The following is a 13147-nucleotide window of genomic DNA, read 5'->3' on the forward strand; positions in this document are numbered from 1 at the left end:
GAGGACTCTGTGTCAGGAGGAAGGCAGGTTACCTGGTGTCTCCAAGTGATCTCTGCTTCCCGCATTTGCCCGTGACATTCTTCAAGTCTTATCCTATGAGTTACAAATTGTTGCATCAGAGAAGACACAATGCTGGGTATGCTGTTAAATAAGCTGCCCCAGTCCAGGTTATCTGCACTGCACACTCACACACATCATCTCACCGCTCAAGACACACTGCACACGGCTGCAGAAGCACGGCAGGTGCAAAGCTGTCACTGCAGCCACTCCTCCCGTCACTGTTACTGAACGCCTGCCCGGTTCTGCACCGACACAACTCCCCCTCCCGTTCTCAGCATTTCCCTCACGTGTCCTGTGCTGAGCGTCTTTCATCACAGAGCTTGATTCTTCCTTTCCTTACATCCTGACCCTACTTCTTACCCCTGGGTCTCCCCAGCAGCACGGGAATGTGTGTTGGTCCGACTGACGCTACACTAAACTGCTATCCTCAGGGTGACAACGGTTTATAGCACCTTCAGAAACATCTCTGTGAACCGTCTCTCCTCTCAGTCTGGCCAGCACTGGGGACCAGGAAATTCTTAGTAACTTAATACTTTTTAAAGTTAAACGTTTAACTTAACATGTGTAAAACTTAACACTTTTCCTCCTGTGTGAAGCCACGTATACAAATGTCTTTTGTGTGGGTCGGTTTATGATACTGTGTCTAAATATTTTAGAAAAGTTTTCAAAAAATCCAACAGGTGTTTTCAAAGCCGCATGTGCGGAGGAGCTGAACTCACTTGTACCATCTTCTCTCCTCTTCAGCCAATTCTGCCTTCTCCTTTGCTGCCAACAGCTGCTGCTTTCCCACCAGCCCACATCCGTTCATGTCCACCTTCCTGAGATGGGAAAGAAACTCTGAAATTCTGCCAGTTTCCCTCCCAGAAACTGGAAGGGAAGAATTCCATGTTCCTTTCGCCCTTCCCCATAAATGCTCAGGCTGATAAACACACAGGAAAGAATTAAAGTACCCCCACTAATAAATATGAAAAAAAGTACACTCAGGCCTCTGGCAAGTGTTTGGTATCTGGGCTTCCCTTCAGCGTCCCCACCCCTACTCATTTGTGCATAAAGTAAACACACAGGAAAAGCCCACGTGAGGTGTGCTCTGCGCCCCCCCCACCAGGCTCAGGCTCCTGTGCCTGGGACAGCGCGAGCTCACTGTGTTTCAACGTGGGAATCAGGGTCTGACCAAGTCACCACAACCAAACACATTAGGGTAAAGCAAGCGCTCATGACTTGCTTGATTTCTCCCACAGAGAGCCCAGATGTCAGTCAAAACCTGGAGCAAAACCTGATCCTTTAGGAAATATAAGGAAACGTTTGTTTTTGAAAGCAGGTTAATGGGTGTGATGTCCATGACCTCTCCCTGAGAATGACAGGAAACTCTGGACAAATTATGAAATCCATGATCAAATGTACCAGATTGCTAACAATCCAGAAAGGGACATGAGGCCAAGATGGAGAAGAAGAAAGCCCAGGACTGGGCCCACCTTCCCCGGGGGTCACCCGGTAACTGCAGAGGAAACCACTGAGATGCAGAGCAGCCTGGCAGCCAGTGCCCCCTACGCACGGGCACCGCAGTCAGGCAGCTGGAGCTCATGGTCCGTCAGCGAAGGTGATCCCTAGAAAGACCCGCAGGACTTAGCTGGGATCCGTGAGAGCTACATGCCAGAAACAAAGGTGGACAGGAGACACACGGGCCTCACGAGGGCTGGCTGCACTGACTGATCTCAGCTGCTAACCGGGTTAACAGGATGTAGCGCTGCTGGCGCCCTGACCACCTGCCAGCGCTGTAATGCCCACCTTCTCTGCAGCAAGTTAACCTCACACGAGGCCTCAAATTTTCTCTATTTTCTACCCAATGTCTAGAGTTTATTAAAAATGATAGACACATGGTAGGTCATGACACTTTGATGTGGTTGAAACCTAAGGACAATAAAAATGGACCTAGGGGGATCCAGATAATGAAGCGACTAAATCTGGTCCAAGAACCCGCTAAAATCTCAAACTAAATACAAACAAGACTCTGGTAACCAGTTAGAATGAACAGAAGCAGCAGATTACAGAAATCAAGGTTGAAAAATAAATGCACATCTGTACTGATTGAATATGGTAACGAAAATATGGTGGTAAGTATTCTGAAACATATTACAATATCCACATAACTCCACACATTCATTCACACATTGTCATAATTAACACGGGAACGTCTTACCCTTCAGTGTCCATAGTTCTCTGTCCACTGATTTCATCAAGGACGCGTACTTTCTTCACCTGCCTTTGGAAACCGTCTTCCTCACGTTCTTTCGGAGATCCCGATGCAGCATGGTGGTCTTGCATTTTCTTTTTACCCTCTATAAACATAAAACAACTGGCTTTGTGTGTGCACATGTGCACTCAAGAGCTTGGCTGTGCTGGGGAGTGGAGAAAGGAGAGAATTCTGAAGGCAGGAATCCCCTTTTTACCTTCCCAGTGCAAATTCATTGCTATTACAGGCATGTTTCATTTTATTGCCCTCCCTGGTAATGCATATTTTTAAACAATTGAAGATTTGTAACAACCCTGAGTACAGCAATTCCATTGGTGACATTTTTTTCTGGCAGCATTTGCTCATTTCTTATCTCTGTGTCACATTTTGGTAGTTCCTGAAATATTTCGTTTTTTATCATTTTAATTACAACAGGCATGACATTCCTTTAAGGCAAAGCCTAATCCAGCGGAAGTCCCTAATTCTCAGCAATTCTATAAACCCTGAGAGAGGTGAAGAGGCTTCAGAAGAAAAGTGTGAAGCCAGCAGGGGTTGGCCCATGAAGTTTAAGGCAAGATTCCATCTCCACTGCATTCCTGTGCAAGGTAAGGCGGGAAGAGCTGACCCAGAGGCTGCTGCAAGTGCTCCAGGAGATGAAGCTAAGACAGCTAATGAAGGTGGCTGCACTAAACAACAGATTTTCAATGCAGAGAACTGCAAGGGGAGGCCACCCAGCACCATCACAGCTGGAGAGAAGTCAGCGCCTGGCATCAAGGCTTCAATGGACAGGCTGACTTTCCCGTTAGCGGCTAACGAAGCCAATATTCATTTAACATTATGAAAATCCTATGTCCCATGAGAATCAAGTGAAATCTACTCTGTGCTCTATAAATAGAACAAAGCCTGAATGACAGCACATCTATTTACAACATGAATATTTTAGCCCATTGTTGAGACCTACTGCTCAGAAAACAAAACAAAACACAAAAAAAATTTTTCAAAATATTACTGCTCATGGACAATGCACAAGTCATCCAGGAGCTCTGATGGAGATGCATGAGATGAATGCTGTTTCCATGCTTAACACGACATCTATTCTGCAGCCCATCGATCAGGAGTAATTATGACTTTCAAGTCTTATTATTTAAGAAATACATTTTGGAAGGCTTTAGCTGCCATAGACAGTGACACCACTGATGAGTCTGGGCAAATGAATGGAAAACTTTCTGGGAAGGATTCACCATTTTACATGCCATTAAGAACATTCGTGATTCACGGGAAGAAGTCAAAATAGCAACATGAACTGGGGTTTGGAAGGAATTGATTCCAATCCTGATGTATGACTTTGAGGGGCTCAAGACTTCAGTGCAGGAAGGAGCTGCAGATGTGCTGAAAATAGCAGAACTAGAGTTACAAGTGGAGCCTGAAGATATGAGTGATTGGCTGCAACCTCATGATAAAATCTGCATGAATGAGGAGCTGCTTCTTATGGACAAGCAAAGAAATTGGTTTCTTGAGATGGAATCTACTGGTGAAGATGCTGTGAAGTAGGTTGAAATAACAAAGGACTTAGAAGAGCGTATGAACTTAGCTGATAAATTACCGCAGGGTTTGAGAGGACTGACTCCAATTTGGAAAGAAGTTCTACTGTGTGTAAAATGTGTCAAACTGCCTGCGACAGAGGACTTGTTCCTGAAAGGAAGAGAGAATCCTGTCACAAACTTCACTGTGGTCTTATGTTAAGAAATTGCAAAAGCCACACCGATCTTCAGCAACTGCCACAATGACCAGTCAGCAGCCACCAACATTAATTCAAAACCATCCACCAAAACGACTGTAACTCAATAAAAAGAAAGTTAAAAAAAAAAAAGACCATCCACCAACAAAAAGATTACACCTCACTAAAGGCTCCAATGATGGCTAGCAGTTTTTAGTAATAAAGAGTATTTTCATTAACTTATGAACATTGGGGTTTTTAGACACAGTGGTATTGCTCACTTAATAGACTATAGTATAGTGTAAACTTAACTGTTATTTGCACTGGAAAACCAAAAAAAAAAAAAAAAAACAAATTATTTGACTCTCTTAATTATATTTATTTTATTCTAGGGATCTAGAACTGAAGCCACAACATCTCCCAGGAAGCCTGTATGTAAGGTTTTCTTCCCAACAAGCAACATACCTTCCAGGCTGCAGTCTCCAGTTGTCACAGCTCGCTGCATCGCACCCTCAGATCTGGTCTTCGAAACACCTGGCTGTAAGATAGATATGAGAAGACATTCAAGAAGTACTGATCCACAGCAAAGTGCACATACTTAACACGAGAGGAATCGTACGCTTGGAATCAGCTAAGACGGGCCATCTGCTTTCCGTGCGTTACAGCACAATTAAACTCTGACACACCGATGCTCGGTTCTCTGAGCTAAGCATCTCTGGGGCTGAGTAACATTCCTTACTCTCTTCTTGCTGCTGAGCTGAGCGTCCTCCTGCACATGCATTTCTTCAGATTTCACTGTGGCTTCACAGACGTGAGATTTATTAAGGGCAATTTCAACCTAAAACATTCTCATTGATGACTAAATTCCCAAGAAAAATAATTTGAGTAGATATCAACATTTAATCTTCTAAAACATGAGATTGTTGTTCCTTGTGAAAGCTAATGTGTACAGTGGAAATCCTGCTGCAACTGGAGGCATTTACCTCAAATTCCTGAAGTGTTCATTGAAACAGCACCTTTCAAGTTCTCTGGAGATGTTCCTTTTTCCAGTATCTTCACACAGGACACAAATAAAGTATGTACTAAGATTTCAATGAAAACTCAGGGTGATATGCTGAAAAAGTGTAACTTTTTTTCCCCCCAAAACAAAGTATTTTGTTAACTGCAAAACAAACAATGGAAAATAAATATATTAGCCCTGGTGCATGTCCAAAAACTTTGGTGAGCATTCTCTCCAGAAGATATTAAGGCAGTGAAATGATTCTGAACATACACATTTTATAAAGAAAGGAAAGCAAGTGTTATACGTTCCCTTACACATGCTTGAAAGCATCTGGGACTTTCCCTGAATTTTGGTTTGGGGCTGAAGACAGTGCTCTATTTTAGAGTTTACAGCAGACAGTGCCTCTTCCTTCAAGTTTAGCACTGGGCGTCCTAGCAGCTCGTTCTGACCCCCTGCGTCTTGCATTTCCTTCTTCAGCTGGTCCTCTTCCACTGCCAGCCTGCCAATCTCTTCCAGAAAGTCTTGGATTGTTCTGATGGGCAGTTGCTTCTCTTCAACCCTTTTGGAATCCTGTCCCTTCTCAGCCAGTATCCACAACTACCCCTAAGTTTCCTGTGATGGCAGCTGATCCAGGTTGAGCCCAGGACAAATGTCAAGCCCATAAAGAAATGCGGAAAAAAGAGACCTCCAGGCGCAGATATTTCCTCGCCTCCATAGGCTTCCTCTTCACTGGACAATGGAGGGCACGACTGGACGACAGGGGGAAGCAAGGGTGGGAAACTGCTCATGTCAAAGAGCTCACAAATGAGTGTCCCTGGTAAAATATAAACAAAGTTTACCCAAATTCACATGGAAAGTTCTCTGTTTAACATCAACAGGGCAAGGAGCTGTGCACCTACTCTAGTAACTTCCTTCACCTCTCAGGTATTTCCTGGCATCTTCTGTGTATCTTGGAGGGCAGTGTGAGTGGTGAGAAAACTCTCTAGGTTGTGAAAATAAGACATATTTCCTAGTCTCTGAAATAGGAAAAGTCACGAAGGTTTTAGTCCATAAAATTCTGGGTCATTGTTCACAGAGAGGTTCCGCTCCTGGGCTCTCACACTCTGCTGTGGCCAAAAGCAGGAGAAGCGGGAGCGTGCAGCTCGCCCAGGGCACAAAAAGCCTCAGAAGCTCGGCTATGGTCAATGTGGCAGCTCTTACCAAGTGTGGACTCTTGGTGTTCTGGTCCCTCACTGCCTGCAGCTTAGCTCGAGCAATCTGAACGTCATTCAAATGTTCATTCACCCTCTCAATTGTTTTCAAGTTCTCCTTCAAGGAAACATTGAATTAGTAACAATTACTCATTACTTTCATTTCTGTTTTCAGAATGTAACCTAACGAGAGAAGGGGTTCGTACCTTAAACTTCAGTGCTTCCTCAGAGAGCATCTTCTTTTGCCTGATGGTCTCCTCTAAGCATTTCACTGCATTGTTGGTCTATGCAAAGATGTAATGAAGGAAACAGAATTACAAATACTAATTACACTGCTAGCTGAACCTATCTTGTGTGTGACCCCTTCCACTAATACAGAAAGTGGTGCTTTACATCTACGACACTTGCTTTTTTTTTTACTGAAAATATTTCAGTCAGTTACAATGTGTCAATTTTCTGGTGTACAGCATGTTTCAGTCACACACATATATATACACCTATGTTTGTCTTCACATTCTTTTTCATTATAGATTACAAGACATCAAGTAGAGTTCCCTGTGCACTACAGAAGAAATTTGTTTTTTGGTGTTTTTTTTTTATCTAGGACACTTGCTTTGAACCTAGACCTCTTATGGAACATATGGAACAGGACAGTAAGATGAAGGAAAAGAGAGCCAAATAACTGAACTACCAGAGGGGGGAGGAACTGAAGGTGAAATCACACACACAAAAAAAAAAAAAAATAGCAAAAGGACCAGGATACCTTCTGCACCCAAGCAGATATATTTTCTGCAAGTTCTCTCTTTTCGTTCTCCAAATTCTTCATCTGCTCAGTCATCTGCTTTAAAGTAACTAAAAGGAGATAAAGCAATTTCTCATATTGGCAAAAAAACCCAGTAGAATAGAATTATGATTTATTAGCAGTAGAGACATATCTGGCTGGCACTATGAGTATAATTAACTTTTTAGCTTTACTACCGTGCCTAAAGGAAGCAAATCTTAGTGGCATTCTAAATGTGAGATCATTGAGATTCCTAGTTTAATTTTTTTCAAAGATGCAGAAACACAATAAAAAGTCTTCCCCTAAATTCCCTCCCAGCTATAAGCACTATTCTTAGAAAATTCATTCAAATACTTCTGACATCACCAGAGATGAAAAAGAAAATCCAAGCATCCTGTCCCCTTAACATTCTCTCCTCCAGTTACTAAGGTAAGTAAACATGCCCCTGCTTTAAAAAAAAAAAAAAATAGAACCCTTATCCCACGCAGGTTCACCCCACAGCCAGGCCCTATCTGCAGCACCACAGAAGGCAAGTTCAAAACGTCGCCTTGACTGGGCCTGCACAGGCCTCCAGTGTCTTCTTGCTGCCTGGCAGATCGTCTTTCATGAAAACCATGCTGGGGGCCCTGAAGGACAAGGTCACTGGAATTAAACGCTTTGGTACCATGTGGGCTTCCCCACCTAGTCACTGGAGGACCTGGATAACACACAGGCCCTAAATGACAAGCTTTTCCATCGCCAGGATGAGAATGTTACCATCACTGCTTCAGGAAAGCAGCACATGTAAAACAGCCAGTCACAGGCGACTCCACGTGTGAAGCTCTAGAAAGCAGCCCTCAGAACCAGACTCCTCTCTCGGGCATCTAAGTCCCTCATCTGACCACACAGCGCATACGCGTCTTATCTCTGCCCAGTGGGGACGCTCTGATGCTGAGATCCCTCTTCTCAGCACCAGCCCTTCTGCATCAACTGTCACCAACAGCAGCCCTTGAGGGCCTACTGAGCACCGGGCAGCCACCCTGCCCACCACGCACAGCCCCACTCGGTCAGCAGAGTCTGTGAAGCCTGCACAGAAAGCATCATCCTCAGGCTGAATCACCTCCATTAAGTCCCCACTGCCATGAATGGCTCCCTTCACGTCTAGGTCACAGCCCATGGTTTCCCCTCTGCTGTGACATGCACTGCCTGGCTACATTTGCATCCCTCCCTCAGCCTGGAGGGTCCTGACAGGCTCAAGTAGTGTTTCAGCATCTTTACTTTTCACCAAGAGCCAGCTCATGTTAGGCACTCACTCCGAACATTAGACTTCTCATCACCTGCTTCCTAAAAGTTGCTATGCAAAATTAAACTCATCCTAGTCTCCCTACTCCTGTGACCCTCCTGGTCTCTTAGCTCAATAGATGCCAACTTCCTCTACGATGTCACTTAGACACCATCGCAGGAGTAAAATTTTCAAGAGTTGAGAAATCAGTTAGACATCAGAAGTCACTGTGTTTACTCTTAGTTGAATTAAAATCCACATTGAATCCTTGTATTGAGAAAATATTACAAAGGAAACTAAACCCTAATATCTTACCTTGAGATGCACGAGGCTTTACCTAGGAGAGAAAGAAACAATAAATCTGAAGTCAAAACATATAATTAGTAAATCTATAATTTCTAATAAACTATCAAAACAGTAATCATTGAAATCACAATTATCATTTTGGTTCAGCGTAACAATATGATTAAAAATCAGGAAAAATCAGAATTTCCTACTTAAGGCATGATCTTTCACTCACCATTTCTGACAGCACAACGGTAAATAATTTATTTTAGAACAAAAGATCTGTTTACATGCTATTAAATAAACACCACTCTATTCAATTTTCATAATGCATATTCATATTTAACAACACTCAACTATATTATTTTCATAATATGTTGTTGTAATGCATCATTTATATAATTTCTTTTTTTGGTCAAACCAAACATCCACACTTAAGTCCAGAACCTGGATTGTTGTATAATCTTCAAAAGAGAGAGAGAGAGACAGAGAGGAGAAAACTAAAAGAAAAATAAAGGCAAAATCTTTATACTAAGGTTAAGATGCACCCCTTTCATTCACTGAAAGGTTTTCTGAAATCTTTTACAGAGTTGACTGTTGAATTGATAAGCAATTGTAACATATGAGGTCGTAAGATTTGTCAAGACCACTAAAAACAAATGGACATCAGATGAGACATCAGACGAGAATGAAAGTGAGCAATGGCTGTAGTAAAAGCACACGCAGCAGCAGGATGGACAGCGACCATTTTCAAGAAGCGAACGTGCTTCCTGACTCAGACACAAGTCATCATCTGCGGAGTAATAGCTCAGTAAAACCCAGGCAGGACTCCACTGTAATACCACGTAGACACATTTCCCTGACCCTTAACACATATTTCTTCATTCAAAACTTTAAGTGATGATCAGAGACTGAGGCCAGCCCCTAACCTTGCCAAGATATTGGAGCATCATCACAGTGTCGAAGCTCCAGTGGCAATAATGTGGCAATAGAATGCATCCATGGAGGGCAAACAGAAAACCACAGATGTTCCCTTAACTTCACACTTGCTCAGGAACACTGAGCTTCCCAGTCCCCTGTCACCCAACATGCAGGTGGGGAGAGAGATGGGCTCACCAAATACTTAACCTTCCTGTTTTGTTATTGAAGAGAAGAGTTTATGAATTGCCATTGTCTCATTGAGAATATACTGTTGTCTTGCTCAATGAGTTCTTACTATAAAGATTTTGCAACAAATTTCCATTTCAAAACTAATTTCTGTTCAAGTTAGTAATCTAAAAGGAAACAAAGAAAAGACTCCTGGATTCTGGCCCAGGCAGGCAAATAAAATGTCCAGTGACTATAAAAATTCCTGTTAAGTGTGATTAAAAGGACACTGTCAGGTACTTTAGTAATACTCACAGCAAGGACGCTCCTCCAGACAAACAACAGAAAACTGGAAACTCCCCAGGCGGCAACAAGAAGAAGCAGCTTCCACAGAAATTCATAAACATCAGACCCAAGATGGGTAAGGAGAATCAGAGTGTGGAGGATCTGAAAAGATATTGGAGATAATGAGGAACCTCAAAGACATTAGCAGTGTATCTGTCACAGAGAATCATCTTTAGAAACCCTCAACCACATCCTCAAATAGCTCCACAGAGAGGCGAGAAGGGACACTTGAGTTCAAAGGAGCTCTTGGGAGTGTGGACATGTTAACTGCCTTCATTTGGTAATAGTTTCACTGCTGCACACATACGTCAAATACCTGATAAACAAAATGTTAGAGATTTGACTTTGCTGACAGGCACATTGCAAATATTTTTAAAATAGTTAACAGAACTTAACTTATGAATGTAGAAGCCAACTTGAAATTGAAAATAAGCAAACACAAACCTACATGGCATGGGACACCTCCATCTTCTATTGGATGTTCATGAAGTACCTGGACAAACCCCTATGAAGTGTCCCCAAAAATACACCCAACATGTATGGGGAAAGAGCAATGAAGATATGTGTTAAAATATAGAGAGATGTACAGAGATGTATTTCTACATTTATAGACTGGACATGAGTGAGAAAGCAGACCAGCTCTTAGAATAATGTCAAAATTACTATTCCAGCAAAAATTAATGATATATTTTAGCCCAACTATCTAAAAACCATGGAGGTTTTCTTCAATATTCACTTTGGTTCTGAACCAGAGCACGTAATGTCAGGCTTCTGAAATAAATAAGGATTTGTATAATAAGAGTTTTAATCATATTGTACAAGATTACTCAAAGAATGAAGTTACATAAAAAGAGAACTCAAAATAATCAGTACAAATAATTTACATGCATATTTCACAGTACTGCACCTACGTCCATTAACAGCCACCAAGAAAATTAATTTGTATTTCTGGAATGTACAGTCACCAAAACAAAAGCCAAACACATAGTTTTGTAAAAACTAGATTTATAAGTATTATAGGAGGGAATAAATACACAATGTAACTTGTACTTTATCTAGACACCAAGTTTCAGTCTTGTGCAAATAAAACCTCTCTAGAAAGCAGCCCCTGAAATCAGTAACACTGTCATTGTCAGCTCTCACAGTTGGGGTCAGTAAAATCTGTGCTGGTGGAAAACATGCACCGTCTTTGCATAGCTGCCCTCTGAGAGAGCAGTGGGTCTCAGCACAAAGGAGAGACACGCAGATCAAAGGCACAAAAACAAACACCATCTAGTCACTAACTGGTAAAACCCCCTCCACCGTGGGCATGCTTGTAACACACGGCACTGTCTGAGCGCTGACGTCAGCAGCTGCCTCCTACCTAGAGTCTATCCATCAGGGCTGATGGACTCAGGTTCTGTCAGCGGCCATGAGCAACGGTGGAGAAGGACAAGTTAGTTTATCCAAATGCTCAAAGATGTGGTAGGGAAAGAGGGCTGACTAACCTGGGAGAACTCAGCCTCATTCCCTTTGAGGGAAAAAATCCAAACAAAGATGACCTATAAATGCCCTCCTTAGTAGGCTCAAAAGAAACAGAACAGACTCTTCTTTGGGTGGAGTGTTCATGTGGCGTTGATTCTGCTTCAGTGCAAAGATTGTTCCTGACACTCGGTTTTTCCAGGTCTGTAAGAATCTGGTGGAAGCCTATCAGAACAAACCCACTTAAATCCATGAGGTGTTCTCAGTCTGTCTCTTTTAGGGTGTGGAGGTGATTTTTCCTGACACAGTAAAAATTTTACAGCATGTATCTGAATTTTCTTTATATTTGGACAATTCTAAGGACATGAAGGACACTTTCTGCTTTGGGGAAATCAACATTCTTCACAAGGACACGTCACTAAAAAAAAAAAAAGACAACTCGTCCACCTCCTGGGTCACATCCCTCCTGAGCATTTCCTCATTATAAACATCACAGCAGGTCGCAGCCACTGATTTTCACATCAGCTCAGCTCTCAGGGCTCCCCCATCAACTTAGCTGGACACAGAGTCCCTGGGGGCAGCCTCCAAGATGAAAAGGAAAGGGATAACTAAGAATTTGCTAGAAGTCCAATAAAAATAAAAGCAAAAATAAACAAGTGGGACCTAATTAAACTTAGAAGCTTTTGCATAGCAATGGAAACCATAAGCAAAGCAAAAAGACAACCTACAGAATGGGAGAAAATCTTTGCAAAAGATGAAACTGATGAGGGCTTAATTGCCAGAATATATAAACAGCTCATACAACTAAATAAGAAAAAAAAAAAACCTCAATCCAAAAATGGGCAGAAGACCTAAACAAGCAATTGTCCAGTGAAGACATACAAACGGCTAACAGGCACATGAAAAAATGCTCATTATCACTAATTATCAGAGAAATGCAAATCGAAACTACAATGATGTATCACCTCACACCAGTCAGAATGGCCACCATTCAAAAGTCCACAAATGACAAATGTTGGAGAGGCTGTGTAGAAAAGGGAACTCTCCTACACCGCTGGTGGGAATGCAGGTTGGTGCAGCCACTGTGCAAAACAGTTTGGAGATTCCTCAAAAGACTAGGAATAGACTTACCATATGACCTAATAATCCCACTCCTGGGCATATGTCCAGAAGGAACCCCACTTCAAAAAGACACCTGCACCCCAATGTTCATAGCAGCACTATTTACAATACCCAAGACATGGTAACAGCCTAAATGTCCATCAACAGATAACTGGACATAGAAGAGGTGGTATATTTATACAATGCAATACTATTCAGCCATAAAAAAACAATATAATGCCATTTGCAGCAACATGGATGTCCCTAGAGAATGTCATTCTAAGTGAAGTAAGCCAAAAAGAGAAAGAAAAATACCATATGAGATTGCTCACATGTGGAATCCAAAAAATAAAATAAAATAAAATAAAGAGCATAAATACAAAACAGAAACAGACTCACAGACATAGAATACAAACTTGTGGTTGCCAAGGGGCTGGGGGGTGGGAAGGGACAGACTGGGAGTTTGAAATTTGTAGATACCAACAGGCATATGCAGAATAAACAAGATTATACTGTATAGCACAGGGAAATATATACAAGATCTTATGGTAGTTCACAGAGAAAACAAAATTGTGATAATGAATATATGTATGTTCATATATAACTGAAAAACTGTGCTCTACGCTA

General features: G+C 42.1%; 1 protein-coding gene across 1 annotated transcript in view; it reads right to left on the reverse strand.

Moving 5' to 3' along the window:
- Positions 1–13147, reverse strand: part of LOC135318457 (tropomyosin-1, isoforms 33/34-like) — a 59491-nt gene that overhangs the window by 14749 nt on the left and 31595 nt on the right. The window contains exons 4-12 of the mRNA XM_064477379.1: positions 9929–10060; positions 8558–8579; positions 6964–7052; positions 6407–6484; positions 6211–6318; positions 4473–4545; positions 2258–2396; positions 780–878; positions 33–93 (exon numbers count right to left, since the gene is read on the reverse strand). Of these exons, the coding sequence (XP_064333449.1) occupies positions 33–93; positions 780–878; positions 2258–2396; positions 4473–4545; positions 6211–6318; positions 6407–6484; positions 6964–7052; positions 8558–8579; positions 9929–10060 (801 nt within the window). The remainder of the gene's footprint in view (positions 1–32; positions 94–779; positions 879–2257; positions 2397–4472; positions 4546–6210; positions 6319–6406; positions 6485–6963; positions 7053–8557; positions 8580–9928; positions 10061–13147) is intronic.

The sequence above is a fragment of the Camelus dromedarius genome, chromosome 22 (genome assembly GCF_036321535.1).
Source record: "Camelus dromedarius isolate mCamDro1 chromosome 22, mCamDro1.pat, whole genome shotgun sequence".
NCBI lineage: Eukaryota > Metazoa > Chordata > Mammalia > Artiodactyla > Camelidae > Camelus > Camelus dromedarius.